Source organism: Micromys minutus (genome assembly GCF_963924665.1).
Source record: "Micromys minutus genome assembly, chromosome: 15".
NCBI lineage: Eukaryota > Metazoa > Chordata > Mammalia > Rodentia > Muridae > Micromys > Micromys minutus.
In genome coordinates this window covers 2,953,460-2,979,297 of record NC_137984.1, presented here as the reverse complement: position 1 = coordinate 2,979,297, position 25,838 = coordinate 2,953,460, and the positions used below count along the sequence as shown (strand labels likewise).

Here is a 25,838-nt window from a genome sequence, read left to right as displayed (position 1 = left end):
TGACTGCCCCTCCATAGCTATGATGGAGCTGCGGTGTTTTCCACCATCTTGCTCCCTCTCCCGTTGGCTGTGGGTATCGATGCCGCGTAGTTTGGGCGCCTGTGCCTAACTCACCGGCTGCATCTGCTATTGCTAGAGAGTGGAGGGTACCAGAGTATTGGCTATCTTATGGTTTGTAATGTGTGTTTGCTATGTGAGTGGGCACGCACGTGCTGTGGTGCACACTCCGTCGTGTGTTTGCTTGGAGGTCAGAGACAACTTTGGAGCTGGTTTTCTCCATCTATGCATTGGCTCTGGGGATTGAGCTTGGGCATTGGGCTTTTATTGCAAACCTTCATTGGCCATTGACAGCCCATTGTTTTAAAACCTGCTCAGTGTGGTGTGATATAAGTTTGTGTGCTTATATTTGAATTCAGGTATCATAGCAGAGAATGAAATTAGTATCAATTCTCTGTACTGTACTTTTATTTTTAAAAGAGCTAATCCATGTCACATTATTCTTTGTAATGTTACCGTCAAACATGCTATCATTGAATGGAGACTTAATGTGTTGTTTGTCTTTGCTTTGTGTGAAATTTTATTTCATGTTCTTCGTGGTTTCTTATAAAATATATACGTCTCTTGAGTAGTAGTGTTGAGTTTACCTGTCCCTGGTGGAAAAAGTACTGTGTGTTCTGAGTATTGTGTGTCTTTTATCTCAAGTACTCAGTGACATGTGAGTGAAGTGTTGCTTGCTTCCTTTTAAACATACTTCAGGCTGCCAGCTTTCTGCTTTTGTGTGTATATTTATGTGGGTAAATAAAGCAGACCTCTTCAGGCTTGTGATTATCCTGTGTTACCGTCTCTCTCAAGTCAAGTCTCTGGGGAGAGGAAGCTTGCTGACTTGGGGTAGTCTCCAGTCCTCTGTAGCTGAAGGGTGCTGAGAGCCGTGTGTCAGCACTGAAGTTACTGAACGCTTGCAAGGGTGCAGGGGCTTCAACACTGTCAGTCTAGAAGACAGGTTTTCTGTGGAATGGTGTTTGCCAGTATAGGTATAATTTACCAGCTGTCAGCTAGCATAACCATGTACCTTTGGAGAATTAAGACAGTAGAGTGTGTCTTGGAGCAGGCCAGCTGACGGTCCACAAGAGCCAGCTTGCCCCAGGGACATGTCCTGTCCTGCATTCTCAAGATGCCTCAGTATGGCTCTCCTCTTCTTCCCTGTTAACTTTTTGCAGAACTTGAAAGTGCATAAATTAAATCTTTTACAGATTATGTCCTATAAATGATATCTACATATCATTTTGCAAATTCAACCCGATCCCTGGAGATGAATCATTTTATTAATATGAGCATGTGTCTTCTCTTGACGTTAACTTAGGCACTCTCACTAACATTTAAATGTAAACATATTGAGTAGGCATTTTCAGTCATTTGAAGTTTGCTTTGTCTCAGTCCACATAACTTGTCATTCTAACTGTCGGATGGATTGCACTTGCAGGACTCTGAAGGCGTGGACATCAAGCTGGGTGTGTGTGCTAATGGCCTTCTCATCTACAAAGACAGACTGAGAATCAATCGCTTTGCTTGGCCGAAGATCTTGAAAATTTCCTATAAGCGCAGTAATTTCTACATTAAAGTTAGACCAGCAGAGGTGAGCAATGTTTGTATCTTTGGCTAACGCACGGCCTGTGGTAAATGAATTCTTCCATGGAGATTCTGCAGGAGACTCTTCTTAGTGCTTTTATGTTATGCAGACATCATTCTTGGGGATATATGAACATTCTTGTTGCTGGTATACAAAGCCACTTGTTCACAAAGAGGGGTTGCTTTTTTCTCCCCCACACATAGTGGGAGCTTTCTGTTGTTGAGTCATGTAATTGATGGCATTGAACAATCAGTTCACTTCCGCAGTGATCAATTAATACTGCTTTTCATAGAAACAGAATCACCGTTGGAAATTTGTTATTTTGTGTAACTATAGATTGATTAACACTTTCTAAAGAAGAATCACTTCTGACAGAAACAACTAACTGAATCAGCTCATTGTAGCACGCAGCCGTTGGTAGAGGCTAGGCTGATATTTTCATGGTTTATTGCAGCTGGAACAGTTTGAGAGCACCATTGGATTCAAATTGCCAAACCACCGGGCAGCTAAAAGGCTATGGAAGGTGTGTGTGGAGCATCACACTTTCTACAGGTAAGGTAAAGCCGTCTCATGGAGTTGCCAGGGGGACCCTGCCCAGGTCAGGTGGGCCGGGCGGCATGGCAGATGCTCTGTGCCTACATGGGAGCGCTGCCTCATGCTGGCTGGCTGTGTTGCCGGCAGCCATGCTTCAGCATGCTTTCTGGTTGTTTGCCTCCTCTCTCCTCCATCACCACCATGCTGACCACACCTCCTGCCATCCTTTCTGTCATCAGTCTTGATTCGGGCCTTTTCTTATCAGCTTGGGCCTGTCTCCTAATGCACCAGCTACCCCAGTGTGCTGCTGGTTTAACCTGATGGCCTGGCACGGCCATTTCTGTGTAAATGTGTGTCGTCTTCCTGGTGCCTGATCCAGCATCACAAGCTTGTGTATTAATGCTGTTTCAAGAAGCTAGTTTTCAGCATTAGTGGGATCCTCATTGCCGCTTGCCAGCCCGCCCACCTCCATTGGCATCTGGACTGTTCATAGTCTTCTAGAGCCTTCTACACTGGCCTCTCTGCATTTACTGTAGAAACCGGAGGTCATGAACACCCACCTTTCTTTAATTGCCTCCTTTCCTTCTAAATGTATTGTCTCTTTACCTTACCACCTTCCTTGTTTAACCTTCTCCAGTTTTGAGGAATAGGTAAACATTGTTTTGGTTTATTTATTTCACCCCTCCTGTAGTTACCGTCTCTCTCAAGTTAAGTCTCTGGGGAGAGGAAGCTTGCTGACTTGGGGTAGTCTCCAGTCCTCTGTAGCTGAAGGGTGCTGAGTGAGAGCCGTGTGTCAGCACTGAAGTTACTGAATGCTTGCAAGGGTGCAGGGGCTTCAACACTGTCAGTCTAGAAGATTAGCCATCTCTCAGGACCACTGTCTAATTTCTGTTCTTCAGGAACAGATTACTTAGCCCAATAGATTCTTGAGTTAGGTGGGGTTTTCCCTACCAGAAAGAGGCATAAATATTAACAATTGTTAACGATGATGGGCTTTTTACTTGGCACTTACAGCTAGCAGCACAAATTCAGACATATGTGTTTATGTAAGTGATGTGCACTAAATCAAACAAATACTCTTGATACACACTCAGAGCATCTGCTCTTTTGGTTGGGCTAAAAAAAAATGTGACCACATTACTGTTACAAAACTACCTATGACCCATCTGGTGCTGCACTGTATGTGACTCCAGCACTTGGTGTGGGTGATCTGGAGCCAGGTTGTCTCAAAAATCCAAAAAGACAACAGCAACAAAAAAACCACACTGTACTAGCTGGTTTTGTGTCAACTTGATACAAGCTGGAGTTATCACAGTTGAGGAAATGCTCCATGAAATCCAGCTGTAAGGCGTTTTCTCAACTAGTGATCAATGGGGAAGGGCCCAGCCCATTGTGGGTGGAGCCATCCCTGGCCCAGCCCATTGTGGGTGGAGCCATCCCTGGGCTGGTAGACCTGGGTTCTATAAGAAAGCAGGCTGAGCAAACCAGGGGAAGCAAGCCAGTAAGTGACATCCCTCCATGGCCTCTGCATCAGCTCCTGCTTCCTGACCTGCTTGAGTTCCAGTTCTGACTTCCTTTGGTGATGAACACCAATGTGGAAGTGTAAGCTTAATAAACCCTTTCCTCTCCAACTTGCTTCTTGGTCATGATGTTTGTGCAGGAATAGAAACCCTGACTAAGACACCCACACATGTAAGAAGGATGTTTTTATTAAAGCCATGGAGCAGTGTTTTTGACTAATCATATATGAAATGAGATCCTAAAATACATACCTGTGTTTTTGTTTTTCTTAATCCTCCTGAAGACTTTGTCCTTATTTTTTTTTCTTCGTAGGCTTGTGTCTCCAGAACAGCCACCAAAGACCAAGTTCTTGACCTTGGGGTCCAAATTCCGATACAGCGGCCGCACGCAGGCACAGACACGAGAAGCAAGCACCCTCATAGACAGGCCGGCACCACAGTTTGAGCGTGCCTCCAGCAAACGCATCTCACGGAGCCTGGACGGAGGTAACGCGCTCATGATTTGGATTCTACTCATCTTCTTTAGTCCCTGGCGTCAGGAAATGATGATGCAGTTAATAAGACCACTGGACATCCTTCGGGGCGTGGTCCACAGATGTAAAGCCATGTTGTTGCTGTGTCATAGCTAATCCTCCCTGTTACAGATCGTAATGTAGTAGAACATCTGATATGTGACCCCCCCATAGAGGTCACAGCCCATAGGGTGGAGGACCACTGGTCTCAAGGGATTGACAGTTACCCCAAATTTGTAAAGTGCTACTATTCTCAAAGTACAGTAATTTTTGATTCAAGTTGGTGTCCCTCTGAACGTACGTTTTTGTCATTATTGTTGTTTATGTTGTTGGAAACGTACATAAACAGTGCGTGCATTTTTGTATTTTTATAAGCTGTTGGATGAATGTTTCTTGTGGTTTTGTTTGATTATGATCTTGATGCGGCTTAATTTCTATTCTTGTTAGTCACTCACATCCGTCCAAGGGAATTTTGGCGTATTCTTGCACATGAATTTTAATTCCAGTAAATATAAAACAATTCTACTACTCGGATTTGAAGATGTGCTTTCAGAAGTTTACGAAACACACAACACACGAGAAACTATTCTAGGTTTCAAAAATATTAACTTTAAGTATGGTTTTAAATAACAGTAACGAAAGGAATGCGTACTGGTGTCTGGGGAGAGCATGAGCGTCAGTGGCCTCTCAGTTCTGGTGAGCTACATCTGTAGTCTGCCATGTACGTCAGCTTACTAGTAAGTTAGGAATTAATAATACGTTTCTTACACAAAAGAGAATGCAACATTTTTATTCAACTGCTTTTCTCGTTATATAACAAAAGCAATACTAGTTTTTAGTGAAAAGAAAATTTTTCAACCCTTTTCATTATATTGACTATTAATGTTAGTTTGGCAAATTATAATTTTAAATTGCATTATTAGCAAAATACCATTTTGATCATTGTTCCTATACAAATTTGTATATATAAACTTGAATAGCAATGTTAAATAATTAGATAAGACAGACGGTTCCTAGACCGTCTTTCATCAGTAGAGGACTCAAGCAGGTTAGCATTGCTCTCTTTCCTTGTAATGGGATCACTGAATAGGTGCAGGCGCACAGCTGCTCCCAGGCTCTGATATATGTGTTGTTAACTCAGGGCAGTCTGCCACCAGTTACATGCTTCAGGTGAATGAGTGTCTCTATTTCCAGATAAGACTTTAAACATAGAGCATTCTCAGTGTCAGCCAACAACTAAGTAGATCTGAAAAATGTGCCAATATGAGTGTGCTCTTGCCACAGGTAGATGCAGTTTCTGGTGTTTCAGCCCCATGAGGAGTTTTCTGGGGATTGTCATCAGCTTTTATTACAAGATTGGAGACTGTAGAGCGCTCATGTTGGAGAACAGTTAGCCAGGGCATCTTTGTAATATGTGCACTTCTTTATGGAACCTGCCATCTTGATTGAGCACTTAATTGCAGAAGGTAAAAAATTTTCCCAAGGAAAAGCAACAGACGTAGCTCCAGTCCTTTATTTCCCCTTTGTGTTTTGGACACTGTGATCCATTAGATGGGCAGATCATCAAAAGGATGAGTGTGTTATTCTGAAAAGTATGGCAAGTAAACTCTGTCTGGGACCTGTGTTCTGTTTCCCAGCAAAGCAGAGCTGTTCTGAGTCCTAGCAGAACTTCTTTTTCAGCCTTTTTATCAGCATTCCGTTTGTGTTGCTGATGTCTGTTGTGTTTGAAGGTTTGAACAATGTAGATAGGTAAATAACCTTCCTTTTAAAGTTTAGGAAAATATTTAGTGATTGCATAAAAGGTTAAGGTACATCAGAAGCCAAGAGTGAAGGTCAGCAGCGAGCAGCTGTTGTAAAGCAGGAGCCTCCTCTGTGGTTAGGGCTAGAGCCAACAGTCTTCATGCATTGGGAAGTGGGGGCAGCAGGCCACGGATGCTCGGCTGCTTCGCTAGGGTCATCAGGGAGGGAAGCCCCCTGCAGAGGCCTAGAAGGATGAAAGGGAGGCAGCCATGACATGAGAGAACACAGGTCATCCCAGGCAGTGGAAGGGCAGAGCAGCTTTGAGGTGAGAGATCAGAAAAAAGACAGCACACTCAGGCATTTAGGAGAGCCCGGCTGCTGCTAGGCTTGCTGGGTCCGTTCTGTAGGAGGCCTTTGAGGGAATCCTTAGTGTGTTGGTGCTAGCCTGCAGAGCACAGTGTTAGCTATGAGAAATCAGATGGTCCCAGGGGAATGGTGAGAAGATTAAATCAGGAAACCTACAGACTGGCTTGCAGTGGTCACATGACAGTGGTCACATGACAGTATTGCTTGGGTTGGAACAGATAACTTGGTTTTAGGACATTAGAATGGGTGAGTATTTAAATGTGTGGTGTCAACATTTTGTCAACTTGGCTTTGTAATTTTTAATTTTATATTAACTCATTTCAGTATTAGTATAGTTGGAACTATTTTTAGGCCAGATTTCTTCATTTTGTAATAATTTGTGATTGCAGTGAGTGCTTAAAATTGTATAAAAACAGTCACATTTCTATGCTTCTACACTGGAAAATTAGTAAAAGCAACAAACAAACAAACTAGGAAATAAGGTATAATGTAAGATGTGAGGTTATTTTAATGTTGTAACAGTTTGTGTGGATTTTGAAAGTAAGTTTATTGTAAATTGGAGAATTTTTAAAAGATGAAATGGTGTAGAAATAGAGGTTTAAAACCAAACCAAACTGAACCACAGCATGTATAAAAATACATTCAAGGGCCCTGCTTGACTTGCTAGTGTTAAGTAAGGGGTGAGCTAGAATTTGAGGTTCCTGGGTCTAAGTGGAAGTATCATTTAATGATAAGACAGGACTAGGGAAGGAGCTCGTTGGACAGGGCAGGTGAGGGCGGAGAGTGCTCGGTCCCTTGTAGAACAGAGACTGAGTATAGGACACCAACCTAACTGAGATGGCTGACTCATTACAACAGCTTCAGGCTCTGTGGGGTTTTTGTTTACTGGAACTTTTCTTGGTACATTGGGGAAAAAAAGCAAACCACAGAGTGTCTGTAAAGCATTTTTTATAAAGAGGAAGAGACCTGGGGGAATTCCATTGTTCAGAAGGAACCTCTGGTAGAGAGACTTGTCACTTGGCTTGGTGACTCTTCAGGTAATCCAACACTATGACAAAAACATTAGCACAGTAGGTTCTGCCTCAGTGTGTGAGAGGACTGTAGCAAAGGGCCACTGTGGGGCAGCAGCTGGGGTCCTGGACACTGGTCAGATTGAGCAGTTCAGAAATGTCAGAAAAATGAAAAGTATTAGATAGGTAAATTTTTAGATCTACTATCTTTTAGTATGCAAATAGACTAATTTGCAGGGCATTTCTTAAAACCCTTTGAAAAAAATCATTTCTATATTTTTTAGGTAGATTTAGGACTGCTCAGACACCCCAGAGTATTGGTTACATTGAAATTCTGCAATTGGGCCAAGAGCTCCTCCTACTGGCCAATTCCCGGGTGAGCCACATGCCCAAAAATCTGATTTGCAGAATGAATTTTTTAAAACTCAGAATATTAGAGTTTTGTATTACTTTAAAAACCTAGTTTTTATTACATATTGATATATCCAAAATTCAAGTATTGTGTTATAGCTGCATTTGGTTAAGGTTATATTCTTCAAAGTGTTACACTTACAGGTCTAATGTATTTTTACTTATCTTCTGATTAGCCCCGATTGGTGGTGTGGACCAAAGCCTTGTGAAGGATGTTCCGGGCCCTCCTGGAGTTGGGGCAGCGCCTGGCCCTGGAGTCACCAACTATACCAGCATCCAGGATGGCCGGAGGGATGGCAGAAGCCCAACAAAAGCCACGCCCCTGCTCGCTGAGGGAAAGGTACGGCCCATTAGCACTTAGGCTGCTGTGAAGGATGCTCAGTTAAGAGGCTCTTTGCTGCTTTTAGTATTTGAGAATTCCGTGTTGTATGACCTATGCTCACAATCTTCTGTGTTTCATGTGGAGGCTGCTACTTTGCACTGTTATTTCTAACCTTGTTTTTATTATTTTTCAGAATAATTATGTGTTTCAGAGTAAATTATGCTAATGTAAGAACAGAGCAAATGAAACAAACATAAGAAAGCAATGCACTGTCATTTCCTGTTTTTTTAGTTTACTCTCAGGTGACCTACCAATGCTTAAAAAGCCACATGGTTTGACATTTGCGTATTTGGTTACTAGTCAATTTTAAAGGTAATCCCTGTCTTTTATCACATTGACTTAATTTTTTAGATGAATCAGGTTGTCTTACAAAGAAAGTCTATTAATAATCCATAGCTGTGGATGAGTGAAGGATCACATGCCATCTCTGCCTGGCTTGTGCACACACCATAGTGAATGGAGGAGACATTCTCAAGTCTGCCCGTTTGTTACTCTGTTACTAAAGTCATTCATAGCGACTGTCAATCTTCACAGATCACTTCCATGCCTGCACAAAGCATTATTTTATATGTAACACACACACACACACACACACACACACACACAGCCTGAATCATCCTTTTGACACACTGCGTTTTTTAACTCTGAGTTTGAGAAATGCAGACCTGAATGAATGTCTGAAGCAGCTGTGGGGCTGTGGGAGTCCTGTAGCCTGACAGCCTCAGGCCAGCACAGACACACGGCGGTAGGACAGCATCAAACAGGAGATAGGAGATCACTATATTGCTAACTGTTTGTGACTGTCCTGCTGAACATTGTTTGCCTAAACACCATTTAGTTAAAAACAGTGTAGCTTAGGTATCCTTCAAGTGCTAAGTGGTAGGAATCTTTTAAATTATGCTTACAGAGGATCTGGGAAAACAGCTGCTGAAGAGAAAGTTCAGTATTTCTGTTCAGTTTGTCTTAAGTTGATATATGTAATTATGAAAACAAATCTGGACAACAAAAGTTCTTGTATTGGGTTCTAAATGAAATCTTTGTCTTTAGCAAATTACTAATTCTATGAGCATTTTGCTAGCATTTTTTAATATATAGGTCAGAAACTAGGTTTGAGTATTGTTGGTTTAAAAACTTATAGGCATTAATAATGTATAAGTTTTATGTGATAAAAGGAGTCCAGCCAGTTTCCTTCCTTAAAAGTGGATTATTCAGTTAAGTTTTTAATCACTGTTTTATGAAACCTACTTGGGCGTGGAGTTTTCACTAACGTTTCTTCTTTCCTCCTGTTTTCTCTTGTCCCTTTGACCATACTCATTGTGGGATTCATACCAACCCTGGTTGTCCTCAGCAGAGCCTGTGCACGTGCTTCCCATCACCACTCATCTGCCGCACTTCATCTTTCCCCCCATACCTCCCGTCCGTCCCTGAGCTGGACTTGCTGTCAGACATTTCAGAGGAGGACCCTCTGGGGGAGGCTGATCAGGCCACACTGGACAGCCTGGAGCTGCTTTCTGTGGGTGGAGCGTCAGAGCAGGGTGACCCTGAGGTGGCCACATGGGATTCTGTCTTAGATCCTGTTGAAGCCCCTCCTCAACCTGACAGTTCTTCTATGCATGAGAAGACTCTCAAATCGGTTGTCCCTGAGGATGCTGAACTGGGGGGTCACTTTTCTTTCACCTCTCACAAATGCTTTGCCTTTGGCTTCCCGTCCCTTCTTGATGAAGATGGGTACTTGGCCTTCCCCAGCCTCCCCAAGCTCTGGGTTTCTTTCCTCCCTGCTGACGTCCGCCATCACGTCCCCATCACGTCCCCTTCCTTCATTCCTTCACTCATCCTCAGCTTCGGGCTGCTGCTCTCGGCGTCACAGTCAGTGGCTTTTGCTCTCACCTTTTCCCTACCTCTGGCACTAGCCCTCTGCTATCTGGAGGGGAGGGCCACAGCACTTCATGTTTCTTATGACTGTGATTTGAGTGACAAACCAGAGGAAGAAGAGGCAGTGACTACCATGCCTCCATAAGCTACACTTTACGAAGTCTACCCACCTGTTGTTACAGCCCCTTTCCAATACAGAGTGTAAACATGTGCGTCAATTCTACTGACTGCCCCCAAAATAGTACATACACACACACAGACACGCGCACATGCACACGCACATGCACACGCAGTAAGTTAAGATACTTCTCTGTGTTGCTATCCGAAGTCCAGGTCTATACACATTCTAAATTCAGAGCAAACTGGTAAGATTCTTGTATGACTGTCTTTGATCAGATCATGTTAGGTTGTTAAAGGAGTGTCTGATCTGGGAATCTGTAACGTCCTTAAGCATTCACATTGGCTATGTTTTGAAGATAGTTATCAATACTGTTCCTTAAGCATGTGAACATTGTTTTTGAAACAAAACTTAGAATGCTTTGGGCATAACTGTAATTGGCATGTATCAGAAGAACTTAGTATTTCAATCTTGATGAAAATTCAAGCTTGCACTTATGAGCCCGAGTCTGTATGTAAATAACACTCCTGATGTTTCTAAGTCTCAGAAACTCCATGTCTGCTGTGATTTTAGCATTTGGGGACCGAGTAGATACATTTTACTTAGTCTTCCTTCTTCTACCCTGAATTGTATATAAGGGTTATTATCAGGTATTTTATAAGATAGGTGATAATTCTGTTATAGTGTGTATTAAAAATGAACCATGGCTTTGAGATATTAGACTAAATATGAGAGGTTGGTCTTTCCACTCGTATGTATTTAAAATTAGGTGTCTGAGACGTCCTCCACCTGTGTCGGAGCTTGTCTAAGTGCTCTACCTCTGCACACTAGGGAGTCAGCCATAGCATGTGCAGTGCGTTCCTAACTATTTTGTTCAGCGTGGTCTGCTTGATTAAGTTAGGTGTCTTGTATCTTAGGGATTCTGTCAACACAGAGTATATATCACAGAATCCGGGGCAAACATAAAGAAAAATATAAGAAATGGAATGAATATACTACCATTGTAGGAGAAATCGTAATTCTTTACATTTACTCAAGAAATACCACAGGTCAACTTTTAGTGAATTAAATGTTGACCAAGAAAGTAGAGCTGACTCCTCACAAACGCAATGTCATGCTTTCACATCTGATAGGGAGGTCGGGGAAGAGCTTGGCTCCCACTCACCTCTCACACACACCAAGAACTGTTAGGAAACAGATCCCTTCCAACTCTGTGGCACTGTCATTGCAGCTCAGGAGAGGAGCTAGCCTGGGAAGCTGATGTTCGTTTTGTGTCTGTTTTCGTTTCTGATATGAGTCTCCTGGTGTCAACATATACTCAGTATTTCTTAGTCCTACTTCCAAGTTGATTCTGGGGATCATTAAATACTTGAAAATATCCAACTGCAGAAAGCTATTGCATAAAAATTTTATGGAAAGAAAGTGACTATATTAGAAAAGCTATTTGTAAATACCCATTTCATAGATGAAATAATGAAAAAAGCTAATTGGCTAATTTTGCCCCAAGAAAATCTGTATTTAAAAACTGATGGGACAGTGTATGATGATGTAAAATCTGTAACCTACACAGAGCTGAAGACACACTTGGCGTCTCTGTACCTTGTTCCATCGCTACTTGGCTTTGGCCATCTTTGCGCTCTCATTTTTATTCTGCTTAAAAAAGAAACTTCTTAAAAGTAGAGCATACTCTGTGGACTGAGAAAGAGCAGCTGCCCTTCCCATCCCACCCTTCATTGTGTACAGCAATAGGTGACGACAGCCACTGGCTTAGCGTGTCCTGAGGGCCACGAAAGGAGCAAGGCTTGTTACGCTGCTGCACCATTCAGTTGGACACAGCATCTCTGCCCTGGTGGTGGAGCCCTACCAAGAGCCCTCCTTTCTGCCTGTGTGGCCAGTGGCTTTGCAGGAGAAGATGGAAGATACAGAGGTGTGCCCGGAGCAGGTGGCTGCTTCCCTTATGTTAAATAATACGTGCCTGCCGCCTGCTGCCTGCTGCCTGCTGCCTGCCGCTCCTTTGGTTGGGGTCCTGGTGGGCTGGAAGATGATGATGGAACATACTCCTGGGGTTTTACCTGAGTTTTGTGTGTTGTGGCTTGTAAGATTTTTATTCTCTTTTATTTTTAAAATCTTAGATTATGAAATTCTGGGTTGTTTGTGGTGCTTTCTGACTGATACACTTGTGTTTTTTTTTTTTTTTTTTTTTGCCTTTTCTCCCTGTGTGTGATTTAACTTCACAGAAAAATACCTTGAGAGTAGACGGGGATAATATATATGTCAGACATAGCAATTTAATGTTGGAGGTTTGTATGATCTAAAAAGCATCGCACTCTGTCCTTGGCTGCCACACTGCTGAGGATGGGAGGTCACGCACAGGCTGACTGGCTGCTCTCTTCAAGCACAGTGCATGCAATGCATGGGGCTCTTAAACTTGGGAGTGCATGCTTCCAGTCTGCCTTGGTTCTTAGATGGCATAGGAATATATCTACTGTAAGTTGTCGAACTGACAGCTGGGGAGAAAAGCTCTTTTTATTTAAATTAGGTTTATTCCTTACTAAGTAAGTCCGGTTTCCTAATAGAGCACCTTTAAGCTATACAATATGAAGTGACACAATCTTGAGTTTAAGACTCAGCAGACTGAGTAGATAAACTTTATATAACGTTGGCCCACTCACTTGATCCTTGAACTATGGCTTCCCGTTTTATGTCTCACTGTCATTTATGTGATGAGGTGTGTGGTCTCTTTAAAGTGTTGGGACTGAGAGTATACGAATTCATAGGATTGTTCCTACTAAAAGAAAAGAACAGAGGAGGGAGGGCTGAAGGCTGGGAGGAAGAGAGATACAGATAGACATTGGGAGCTGTACCTGTGCTCTCTACGTCACTGAAGAACATCTTTCCCTCATGTGCAGCATATTCAGGGACACCTGCAGCTCTGGGTAATCTGACTAATCTCTTCAGTTGCTTTGGCAGCTTTGATAATGTTAAAATGTATTGTTGCTTAACTTACTAACTGCTATAATGTATAATAAGTAACATTGTTGTGAAGAGATGCAAGAAACGTGCCTGATCTCAAGCCAGTCATTCCCAAGCCATGACTTTTTGCAGATGGCTATAGAAGCTCACGGTGAGCTACTATGCTGTGCATGACTGTGGATTAGCTAATTTTACCAGATGCATGATCTGCCTTTGGGAGTGGGACTGTAATCTACAGGCAGCCTGTTAACTTTGGAAATAAACAAAACATTTAAAATTCTGTTAATTCAAATTTCTGAACATGGTTATACATTCACTGCTTACCAGAGCTGGTGTCCATTTTGTTTTGATTTTGTTTTGTGTTTTTCTTTCTTTTAAATCTGCTGAATATCTGACTCGTCAGCCCTGGCGATGGCAGTAGGAGGGGCCTTGTTTTGTGGTCAGGAGGCTGGTCTGCCTGTCTCTGTTGTTACCTGAGAACAGAGTGCGGCTCCTTCACAGGGAGACCAAGCAGAAAAGGTCTCTGGAAGGACTTAGTTTTATTCCTTAAGATTTAAAGGCCACTGGGATTTGGAATTTCCTGACAAAGCTGTCCTTTGGCTTTTCTACTTTTGGTGATGGCTCTGGCCAGGTTTCCTCCCTTCAGGCCACATGTGTCTCTGGGTTCACCCTTCTTTGTTTTACTTACTCACAGAATACAATTTAGTATTTAGTGCTAACAAAGCCATAGGCTGCTATCTAAGTCCAAGTGTGTGTGGATATGGATTCTTCGCCATTATTGGCAGTTTCATGGCTCCCTCTAATGCAAATAATTCAAAATCACTTAAAGTCCCAAACAGAGAAGAAATTAAAATTATTCAGATATGAGTAAAATAACTCAATGACTTTGTTTTATTTTATGAACTCAGGGCTATCCACAGATAACCATATGGCTTTTGAGACGGCATTTTTCTCGCTTTATTACATTTTTGACTCCTAAGTTCGCTTTATCATTTTTTTTTTTTTTTTTTTTTTTTTGGTTCTGCTTTTATCCTGCTGGGTTTTTCGTCCTGGATTCCCCTTGTCATGTTACATGTGCTAGGACCTGGATAAGGCCCAGGAGGCCATTCTGAGGCATCAGGCTAGCATTAGTGAGCTCAAGCGCAATTTCATGGAGTCCACACCCGAGCCTCGCCCCAGTGAATGGGAGAAGCGGCGTGTCACACCTCTGCCCTTCCACACACAAGCGGTATGTCACTGGCTGCCTGTTGGCTCTGTGTCTCATGTGCGCCTACATCTTGTTTGTCGATTCTCAGATGTTAGAAAATGTTCCCACATAAATTCTTTTGTATTGCTAACAATTTTTAAACTACTAAGTATTAACAATGATATTTGTTGGCTTAATTTTTAGATAAATATTATGAGTTTCAAAGTATTTTGGAAATATTTTCAGGGTAATTTTATTGTTGTATTTCGGTAATAAATAAGTAGTATTGAATTGTTAGGAGAATGCAGGAATAATGCAGTATTGTATCTAAGAAGCTCAGTTATTGGCTTCTTAAATAAGGTTTGGTTTGTGAAGGAAAACACAGCTTATGTAGGTTGGCTCAAGGTCATTGGTAAGAAGCTAAGGAATTAAGGTTTACCTTTGGAGATTGATAAGCTCTGTTGGAAAGTTTTGAAATATTATGAAATATTACACATCAATACACTTATGAAACTTCTCAGCAAAGCATTACAGTTACCAGTGAGCTCCAAACATTGGTTTTTGTTTTTACAGAAGGTAAGGCCTGCTTCTCACTGTCACTGAGGATTGCTTCAGAGTCCTCTCAGAAGTTCTCTGCATCCAATCCATTCTCTCTGCCCTGTTTCCCTTGATGCTTCCAGATACAGTTCATGGGAACCTCCTATTTGAGGAGATTGGCATAGTTTGCTTTTTATTTTTTAAAGCTGCTCTGGTTCAGTCTCGTTGTGTCCTTTCATTATGTAGTGACCACTGCCCAAGTACAGACATTTGGTTTGGATACTCCAGTGCTGGCTTTGTTCTCCCTCCTCAGAGCAAAGCCCCGTAGTAGTAATAACTTTCCAGGTTCGTGGCACTGAGTGGAAAGCAGAGCTTTAAAAACCAGTAAACAAAAGCAGTTGCCGAGCTGAGAGTGAAGCCTGTCAGATGGAGAGACGTGCTGGGTGTCCTGAAGGAGGAGGCCAGATTTCCCAGCCAGTAGCTTCAGCAGCTTGGTCTAGAATTTCTAGAGAAGTGAACAGCCTTCCTCTGTGTGCTGTTCCCTGTCTGGTCTGTCCGTCTGCCCCACTGTCCCAAAGTCCTTTTACTTCTGCTGCTGAGGTGTGATGCGTGTGCCTTTGTGTTGATTGTGTCATTGTTTAAACAATAGAGAAACGGCCAGAATCTTATCAAGGACATTCTGTCTGTGAAGGAGGCGTACCTGATGGCGGCCACACAGACATCTGAAGAGACAGCTCAGGAGCACAAGGTGTTCACCTCTCATCTTTGCGTTTGCTTCTGCTCCCCTCCTCCATGCATCTCTGCTTACAGCCAGAAATATGGTTTTTAATGTAAATTTATCTTTCAAATACTTTTTGAATGTTTAAAAAGTTAGGCTCGTAATAGCCAAGGTTACTCAGAGAAACAACAGAACCTGCCAGCCTGGTTTACAGAGTGAGTTCCAGGTCAGCCAGGGCTACACAGAGAATCTGTCTTAGTCAGGGTTTCTATTCCTGCACAAACATCATGACCAAGAAGCAGCTTACACTTCCACATTGCTGTTCATCATCAGAGAAAGTCAGGACTGGAACTCAAGCAGGTCAGGAAGCAGGAGCTGATGCAGAGGTCATGGAGGGATGTTACTGGCTTGGTTCCCCTGGCTTGCTCAGCCTGCTTTCTTATAGAACCCAGGTCTACCAGCCCAGGGATGGCTCCACCCACAGTGGGCTGGGCCCAGGGATGGCTCCACCCACAATGGGCTGGGCCCTCCCCCCTTGATCACTAGTTGAGAAAATGCCTTATAGCTGGATCTCATGGTGGCATTTCCTCAAGGGAGGCTCCTTTCTCTGTGATGACTCCAGCTCGTGTCAAGTTGACAGAACACCAGCCAGTACAGAATCCCTGTCTGGAAAAACAAAACAAACTGAACAAAAGTTAGGCTCCTGTGTATTAGGGACTGTAGGAGCCCTGGGGAGAAAGGTCCTATGTTAACACCTCCTTTGCATTTGAGACTATGGAAGTGCAGGAGTACAGCCGTGGACACAGTGCTGCGACTCAGATGCATCACTTGCTCATAACTTACTAATCACGTGGGAAACATTTGGATTTTTATTTTCCAGACTTTAATGTAACAAGATACATTGTGTGCAGCAGCCTCTTTCTCTGTCACAGGGAGGAAACAAGCTTTCCAGTCCCTGCACTGCACTCCTGCTCTGGCTGCTTCGCTGGTTTGTAAGCCCTGAGACCTTAGAGTGTGCCGGGGAGTGTGGCGGCAGGCACACACTCACTGAGGAGAGACTGTCAGACACCAAGAATATCAGAAGGAGGGTCAGGAGGAGACAGCTTGTAAAGTGGGCTCTTAATGGCAAGAAAGACCAGAAGGTCCTCCCACGCATCTGCTGAGGACCCAAAATGGCTAAATGATGAGGGAATGTTAATCGTGGTGCACAGAAGCCAGCTCTAACGGCATCATTTGATAAGGGCTTTTGGCAGCATTACCTAGAATTTTGGTAAAGCTATATAAAATTATCATTTTTCTGGATCTCATGTTTTATGAATGTACAGTATAAAATAATTTATAGAGTGAAATTATGTGATGTCTAATCATGGAATGTTCCCAGAGGGATTATATACACTTGAGATGCGTATTTTCTGTCATGTGTATAAAGTATATACATCACACACACACACACACACACACACACACACACACACACACACACGTTGGAAGTATGTGCTCAGTTCACTCGGGCTCTAGTACACATATTTGCTTAAAATTTCCAAATTCTCATAATCTGGGTCTAACAAAAAATGAAAAGATTTGTTTATTTTTATTTTATGTGGGAGTGTTTGCCTACCTGTGTGCATGTATGCTTCATGTGAGCTTGATGGCCAGAGAATTCAGACAGGACAGCAAACCCCTGAAACTAATCACAGATGCTTGTCAATCATTTTGTGGGTGCTGGGAATCGAACCTGGGTCCTCTGCAAAAAACAAGGGTTCTTAAGTGCTGAGCCATCTTTCATCTCTAACCCCTAGGTGGTTGCTTGGTTTTTTTTTTTGTTTGTTTGTTTGTTAATTTGTTTTTTTTTTTGTTTTGTTTTTAAGAAGCAGTGTTTTGTTTAAAAAATAAATACATTGATTTTTTTAAAAATGGCTTTGGCTTGACCATGAATAATTTTGGGGGACAGAAAAGAAAATTAGAAGTGAACAGAGTTTATGGTCTTTAATGGGTAAGTAACCATCTTGTGCTCTACAGCTTGTATGCTCCTGACTTTGTATGAGAGATGAGCTGCACTGCTGTTTTAAGGTACTTTGGGGGCTGCAGTGCTGAGGATGAATCCCAGGATGCTGAGCGTGTAAGGCAAACATTCAACACGTGCAACATCCCCAGTCATTAGGAGACGTTTGGGAATACTTCATTCAGTGCATAACATGTTAATTTCACAATTTTTATTGAGATCGGAAACTTTTTTCTCTGCTGAAAAATTTAAGAACTTCCATACTCTCCCACCCTGAAGAACACTTTATACATGGCAGGCATTTGTCGTTTTAAAAAGATTGCTGAGGAATGTGGTTTATTAAGAATTCTCACAAAGTTCCATTTAGTGGGGGTGGGAGGGGTGGAGGGATTTTCTAGTTTATTCTCCATGACAGTCCGGGTCTCTGAGGATTGTCCCAGCTTGCCTGTTAACCTTGGCTAGAGTGTTGGTTAAGGGATAGAAACCTGCAAGTTAAAAACATGTAGAATCTGAGCTTTCAAGTTTTGGGATTGTCTTATTTTTCTAAACTATTTTTGGAAAAACAAAAAGTGGACCCCACCCCTTCATCAGGACTGTTTGTGGCAGTTGTGTGCAGTAGAGAAGAGAGCATAGGAGGTAGGTGGCTATGCCTTGTCACCAGGGCGGTCAGAGATCCGGGTTCACAGAGAGCAGGGTGCAGCACAGGAAAGGAGCATCTCTGATGTACAGCCTGCTAGAGAGCGTTCTCTGTGGAAAGGGGCCACAGGGTCAGCTCAGACGTCAGTGTTCGAGGCTTGGGATGGCACTGAAGCTGGCTTCTGAAGGTCACAGCTGCCACCCAGACATCGCCAGTCAAGATGCAGGCCAGCGCCCTAGCCTGCTCCCATCTTGACACCCTCATCTTTTCCTGTTCTGCCGCTCTGTCCTGTGTCACCTTCTTTCCTTCAGCAGGTCTGTCTGTCTGTCCTGATGGATTGCTAACTCTTTGCTCTTCCTTTTCCTACCTCTAGAGCCTAGAAGAGGAGATAACATCCATTTTGTTTAGTGGACAGGGCTTTTCTCATAGTGTGAAAGCCTCCTTCCCTTCAGCCACCACTTGGACAGCAGAGGGCACTGTTGTGAACGCTAATGTGCCCAGAGAGCTGCTTTCTTCTGCGCCCTTTTCAAGCTTGCCTGAGGTGCATTTTACTTCATTTCCCTGCTACTCAAAGCACAGGAGACAGATTTTCATTTGGGGGCATTTGGGTACCTTTCCCTTCACTTACTAGTGAAGTCACTGCGAGAAACATCAAGAAACACTGAATATGATTGTAGAGCAATTCTTATAGACTTGGGGAAAAGGCCAAAATTTTGGGAACTGTTAAAAACATGGAGGCCCAGAACTGCAGTTATTACACAGAAGAAAGGCCTCACGTAAGCAGAGCCAGCTAAGAGCTTTGCAGAGCTCATGTTTTCAAAACCCAACTCCAGGTATCTTCTGGTAGTTTGTTACTTAAAACAGCACTCACATGTCTGACCAGGGTGGCTGCATTAAGGGTATTGGAATGATTCTCTGGAATTTGAACTGAACAAGCCAAACATGTCTAGCCATTGGAGGCTCAGTAACAATTCTGCCACTGGCCTGTAGGAAGCTGGAGATGTGTCCCTTAGAGATGCTCTGAGTACCAGGCATCTTCATCTCTGGAGGAGTCTATAGTTAAATGTTACTTGCTTATAAAAACAGACGTGAGGTTTTCAGTTTAATATCTGAAACTGCTGAGTTTTCGCTAAAACTGGAAAGGTGATTCTTTGTTCTGTTGATCACATTCTTACATGGTATGCATTTTGAGCAACTCAGACATACAGCTGCCATGCTTTCAGAGTGACCAGTAATGGAGTATGTAGCATGAATATGTAGTAGCTACAGACAATTGTATCACGTAGCTCTGGGTGTCCTTGGTTTCTGGGACCAATGATGTGACCGATGTCTATTAGGAAAACCTCTAAGCACAGTTAGTGTCTTGATGGCAGAGCAGTTAGTGCCCAGCAGGGTCAGAGGACCAGTGCACATCTGCATAGTGGGTGATACTTAGCAAATAGCACTGACTGGTACCTGGAGCTGAATGTTAGTGGCTAGGTCACTAGTAGGAGTACCACTAGAATGTAAGCCTGTTTCTCTGCTTTGCTTCTGTAAGTGTAAGGTGGCATGAAGCATTGAACCTCCTCTAAAAGAACCCTGTACCCAGTTAATACTGGACTGCAGTGACTTATGTTGCTGTATCTTTATTACAGATTGAGGCATTAATAACATTCTGGAATGAACATCTTAATTTTAATAGCTGTTTGAAACCAATCATGATCTTGCCAACCCAAGATGTTTTTTTAAAAGCACCATCCAGAAAGGAAGGAATCAGTCCATCCATCATCCACCCATCCATCATCCATCCATCATCCATCCATCATCCATCCATCACCCATCCACCATCCGTACATTCATCATCCATCCATCCTTGATGCTGTATTTCTTTAGGACTTAGAGGCCCAGCCCTTCTTCTAGATTCAGACTAAAGTATTTGAGGAACAGATTTCTAAGTTGTGAAGTTTGTCTTGTAAGCTGATTGGTGAGCTTACAGGTATAAGAGCATATTTTTTTTAAAACATTTTCAAGTCCAGAAATAGTCCTAATGCTTTTTAAAGTTCTCTTTGTGAGAATACTGGCTGTGTTGTTGTTTGTTTTCGTAAGTGTTGTGGCATCTGTCTAATTGTCCCTGTGTGACCTTGAGCGCAGGGTTCAGAAGGGTTAGTTCTTGCTGTTCTGTGTTTGCGTTGTCACCTGTCTGTCTTGGTGGTTGTTGAGGTAAAACCATATTGATTTTGTGTCCTTGGTTGCTTTTTGTTTCGCAGACTCGTCCTCTCGCGTTGGAAGGGCCCTGCACTGGAACCAGGGACGCTGTTAAGGTTCTCCTTCCATGTTAATGCCATTCCCTCACGCCTCTCATCCGCCTTCTGTCCCCGCTTCCCTTTCAGTCCGCATCACAGTCTCACAGTCATCTTTGTTCTTCTTCATGACATGAATCCGTCATCAGTTAATCTGGGCTTCCACTGTTTTCATTTATTCATATATTTTTGTTTTCCCTCATCCATCTTGTTTTTGTGCAGAGTTCACATGAGACTCTGAATGTAGTGGAGGAGAAGAAGCGGGCAGAGGTTGGGAAAGACGAAAGCATAATCACAGAAGAAATGAATGGTAAAGAGATATCACCGGGGAGTGGTCCTGGGGAGACTCGTAAGGTGGAGCCTGAGGCACACAAAGACTCCACCTCCCTGTCTTCTGAGAGCAGCAGCAGCAGTGAGAGTGAGGAGGACGTGGGAGAGTACCAGCCCCACCACCGAGTGACCGAGGGCACCATAAGGGAAGAGCAGGAGGAGTGTGATGAAGAGCTGAAGGAAGAGCCCGGCCAAGGAGCCAAGGTAGTAGAGAGGGAGGCAGCACTGCCCGAAGCCATCCCAGACAGACAAGCAGGGGCCAGTGTGCTCCCAGTAGAAACAGAGGCCCAGGAAAATGTAGTTGCCCAAAAGTTACCTGGAGAGAAGGGTGCACACGGCCCTGCTGAGCAAGCCATGAGAGAAGAAGCAGAGGAAGACCAGCACAGAGTTAATGGAGAGGTGCCCCATCTTGACATTGATGCTTTACCAGAGATTATTTGTTGTTCAGAGGTAAATGGGAGTCTCAGCATGAGCTAAGCTATTGGCGCTGTTTCTCAGGTGAAAACTGTCTTTCTTCACCTTCCCCTGACTCTCTTCCACCTTTTCAGCAAGAATGTGGTTTTTGTGTCATGTGGGAAGAAGGGACAGCACTGCTTTGTAGCTCCTCTGCAGGTCACACCCGCTACCTTCTCTGCTGCAGCCGGATTGTCCGCAGGCCAACTGCCCCGCACCGTTTCTTTCTCATCCCCATCCAGTTCTTTGCACAGTCTGGATGCTTTCTTGTCTTTCTTTGCATGCCTTCCTCAATCACATGCCTTTTCTCATGGTTTATGTAGTAAGACGTGTGTGTACTGTTGAGAGTTGGGAGGCCGTGGGTTTAGTGTGCTCTCCTGAGGTAAGGACTGTATGTGACTTCCTGCATCTTCTCACCCTTCCCTAGAGCTCACAGCACCTGCTGTGAGGCAATGGGGAGACCATTATTATTATTTATTTTTTTTTTTTTTTTTGAGTGCCACTGTGACTTGTCCTTAGAGTCCTGGGAGAATGTGGTTTGGTTAAGTCTTTTTCTTGCCACCCAAGGCCTAAAGAGCCCACTGGGAGTACACACCTCCTGTTCTTCAGTCAGGCCTGGATTTTTGACCATTATTTTGCGGAACAATCCATATTAGATGTGTCTTCTTTTAGTTTCAAGAAAGAGAACCGTGCACACTCCTCTCAGATTGGTTCTTGATCTTGAGGGTTGTTGGTTCATGTGATAGTTTACATGCACAGGAGCATCTTCAAATCCAGAATGCTCACAGTTGTCAGAATTTATCAGTATTTTCTCTCTGATAGAGAGGACAATCTTTAAGTGGCTTTGTTTTGGACTAAATAGTTTACCTTAAATTTCATATTTCACTTCAGAAAAGACACCTCAAGAGTCTTTTGAACACTCTGAACTATCTTTTCCATTTAAGGAACTCTGCCTGATGGGAGCTCTCTCTCTCTCAGGCGTGATCTAGTATGTGGTAGTGCTGGGATCTGCTCGGCTATGGATGCCCAGCAGGGTAACAGTCCTTGGATCTCTCCTCATGCTTGAAGCTGTTCAGAGCACTTAGTGCAGCTCTGACTGACTACTTTTAGGTATAACATTTTATTGTACTTAATGCAAAACAAGGCAAACTTTCAAATGAGTGTAATTGAAAATACTCATACTTGAAAATATGCTTTCTGCCAGTGGTGTCAGAAATTGGGGCTGGGGGAGCAAATCTTGGTTCACAGAATTACAATCAAATTAAAAGCAATAAGCCTTCACATTTGGTTCTTTAGGCTCCAGTATACTACCTGATATAGTACATAATATTATTGTTCATTTTTTCCAAAGTAAAATGTACACATGTCAGTGTAGTGGTTTAGGATCATCACAACTTGAAGAACAAATGCAATTTAGGGAGCCACTGTTTTAGCTCATTTTTCATATGTGTGTGTGCATGTGAGTGTGTGTGTGCATGTGCTTATGTGTGAGTGTGTGAGTTTGTGTGTGTGTGTGTGTGTGAGTATGTGTGAGTGTGTGAGTTTGTGTGTGTGTGTGTGCGCGCGCGTGCATACTTGAGGAAGTTATATCTTCTACTTTATCTGCTTTTATTCTTACTTTCCATGCATGAGCATCTGTTTGGATGTATTTTAACAATTATTTTTGAAGGTTCCTTTAAAACCTTCTACTTCATGACCACTAGAATTTATCTTTCCCTTCCTTTTCCACCTCAGCCACCAGTGGTAAAAACAGAGATGGTAACAATTTCTGATGCCTCACAAAGGACAGAAATCTCCACCAAGGAAGTCCCCATTGTTCAAACTGAGACCAAAACCATCACATATGAGTCTCCACAGGTACAAATGCTCAAGATTTGCACTTTTTGAATTCCCCTTTCCTGTTTAGCATGAATACTTCTGTTTTCGGTGTCTTCCCCTGTTCCTGGCTTGACATAATTTTTCACACATTACAACTGTTCCACAGTACGACCAGCTCTGTTGCTGTCTGAGGTGCAGACAGAGCTGCAGTCATCCCTGGTACCTAAGGAGAAGCCTCAGAGGAGAGGAGTACATGCTGGTTATCTGGTACTTCCACAGCAGAGCCGTGCATGTGGTTCCTTACGACAAACGCACACGCCCTGTCCTGTTACTATGGGGCCTTTCTGGTCTGTTTTATCTAAAAATGCACATTCTTAGGAATCAGATGGTCTTATACAGCTAACTAGATGTGATATGTTATATAGATTTATAGTGTTATAAGCTCCCCCCCTGCACTGACTTTATGAAGGCAGGCCAAATCAACTCAGATTTTATTCTGTCATTAGAAGCACCCACATACTTTCTCTCTTTTACTCTAGGTCATTTCCCTTAGACATGTGCGGTGAATTCCATGTGACAGTGTCCAAGTGACTTCAGGAACCACGTACTTGATTTTAGCTCTACAGACTCTGGTTCCGCAAGATAGTTTTAGATAAGAAAGCTGGAGAGGTTGCTTGGTTTTATGGTAAAGTACTTCCCACACAAGCATGAAGACTCGAGTTCAGATCCCTTGTTCAAAGGTGGGAGTCGGACAAACCTGTAATCTCAGTGCTGAGAAGCAGGGTCTGTGGGCAGTGCAGCCAAATCCAGATTGGTAATCTTCAGGTTCAGTGAGAGGTTCTGCCTGGAAAACAATGTGGGGAAGAGTTGAGGAAGACGCCTGACACTGTCCTCTGGGCTCTACAAATGTGCATACAGATATCAACAAATAAAATGGAACGAAAAGGATTATCATTTCAAAATGGACCTGTGTAAAATGTATGTGATGGATAGTTTGCCTTTCCCTGGTAGAATAGTGTGCTATGGTGAAGAGTGTCAGGTCTCCAAACAGTTTCAGACTGAATGTAAACATGTGTGCAGCATTTATCAAAACAGTTGCAGGCATGATGTCTATATGTGTGTATGGACCCCACATAAGAGCAAACAGGCTTATTTGTGGCCAGGCCTGCGTCCCTGTTGCTCTGTGTCTGCAGTGTGGGGAGCCCCTCAGAAAGGGGGTCAGTGCCTGAGGTGAGTGTGAGAGTCCTTCCTGGTGTCGTGGCAGGAAATAGGCAGCTGCGTTTGTGATTCTCACATAACTGAGCTATTAATTTGCTTTGTTATCTTTCCTGGAAGACTCTAGAATCTTCTACCTCTCCTATTGTTTATTTAACAAAGTAGCTCTTTTAAAAGTCTATACAGTGGCATATATCTCTGTGTGTGTGTCCACACGTACAATATTATTATATACACTCATGAGATTTCAGCCATTGTAAGAACTTAATACGTTTTACAGAATATATTTGAGAGAATTAAGTAACCAAATCATGCGAGTTCAGTCTGTCCTCAACAGGTTCCATGACTTAGTGATCTGAGAAATGTTTACCTATTTTTACCCACCTGTGCTTACAGTAGCAAAGCCAGTACTTCTGGTCACTGTGGAAACAAACGCCTTCCTCTGGTTCTCGTGTTCTTTTTCCGGCTTCTACAGCTGCTCTTTACTCTTGTATGACTGACAGTCCCAACTCCTCCTTCATTCTTCCTCTTTCTGACACGGTTTGTTTCTGTACATCGCGGTTTTCACAGCGCTGTGTCAATGCCAGCTGCTCTCTAGGACCATGAGCCACTACCACATGCAGAGGATAGGAAGATAGGATCTCCTGCCAGCTGTGGAACTCTTAGAAGATGCAGACTTAGTGGGGGGGTCTTTTCTGACATGATGGAAGTTAAGCATTACTTTGTATTTTTCCTCCAACTGTCCAAAGATTGATGGCGGGGCTGGTGGTGATTCGGGCGTGTTACTGACCGCACAAACCATCACGTCTGAGTCCGCGTCAACAACGACAACCACACACATCACCAAGGTAAAGCAACTTAGGGACCCTAGGGAGAGGACGGTACATGGCAAACAGTTCTTTGCTGTATTGCTTCTTTGTTCCTTTACACGCTTCTGAGTGGCTGTGGACTGAAATGTCCTTCTTAAAGTATTTCAGAAAGTAGGCTCCAGCAACAGATTGTTTCAAACCAAATTTCAGTTTTGTAAAGTACAAGGGGGTAAAAATATGACTTGACATTTACCCAGAGCCTTTTCTAAACATTTAATACGGTATCACCCATAGTCCCCAACCTGACAGCATCAGTTGCATCTGGGACTTGGATTTATAAAACCCAAGGTCAGTCCAGACCTGCTGAGACCCTGGGAGCAGGCATCTGGCCGCCTGCTGCGTATCAGTGCGTCCAAGGCTGAATTCCCAGCATCTCACTTCACCTCCGTTTCACGTTGCATTAGTACTTAATGCTCCTAAATGTGTGCTATGCCCTTTCCACCCTATGTTTCTGGACAATAAAGAAGCAAACAAAAATAGCAAGAAATAACTTTTGTGAATTAGAGTCTCGGTGTATGTTGGCGTGCATTCTCACAAGCTGTAAGGATAGTGGTAAGCACCGTTCCTCAGCTAAGCGCCACTGCTTGTGATTTGGAATGGGATTGTGAAGTTGTAGGGTTTCTTGTGTGCTTTCTCAGGACTCTGGTATTGGCTATGTTCTGTTGGGGATCTCAGAGCATCTCCAGCACTCCCCGGCTGCTCTGAGCTGCACCTGAGCAGTACCCTGTG

At 43.2% G+C, this 25,838-nt stretch overlaps 1 protein-coding gene across 9 annotated transcripts in view; it reads left to right on the top strand.

Moving 5' to 3' along the window:
- Nucleotides 1-25,838, top strand: part of EPB41L2 (erythrocyte membrane protein band 4.1 like 2) — a 145,676-nt gene that overhangs the window by 105,068 nt on the left and 14,770 nt on the right. For 2 of the 9 annotated variants that reach the window (XM_080929357.1, XM_080929358.1), the window contains exons 9-19: nt 1,481-1,633; nt 2,082-2,179; nt 3,995-4,167; nt 7,897-8,060; nt 12,330-12,392; nt 14,147-14,293; nt 15,438-15,536; nt 20,392-20,445; nt 20,647-21,204; nt 22,942-23,064; nt 24,990-25,088. In XM_080929357.1, coding sequence (XP_080785483.1) covers nt 1,481-1,633; nt 2,082-2,179; nt 3,995-4,167; nt 7,897-8,060; nt 12,330-12,392; nt 14,147-14,293; nt 15,438-15,536; nt 20,392-20,445; nt 20,647-21,204; nt 22,942-23,064; nt 24,990-25,088 — 1,731 coding nt within the window. The remainder of the gene's footprint in view (nt 1-1,480; nt 1,634-2,081; nt 2,180-3,994; nt 4,168-7,896; nt 8,061-12,329; nt 12,393-14,146; nt 14,294-15,437; nt 15,537-20,391; nt 20,446-20,646; nt 21,205-22,941; nt 23,065-24,989; nt 25,089-25,838) is intronic. The other 7 variants (XM_080929362.1, XM_080929359.1, XM_080929360.1 and 4 more) reach the window with 7 other exon arrangements.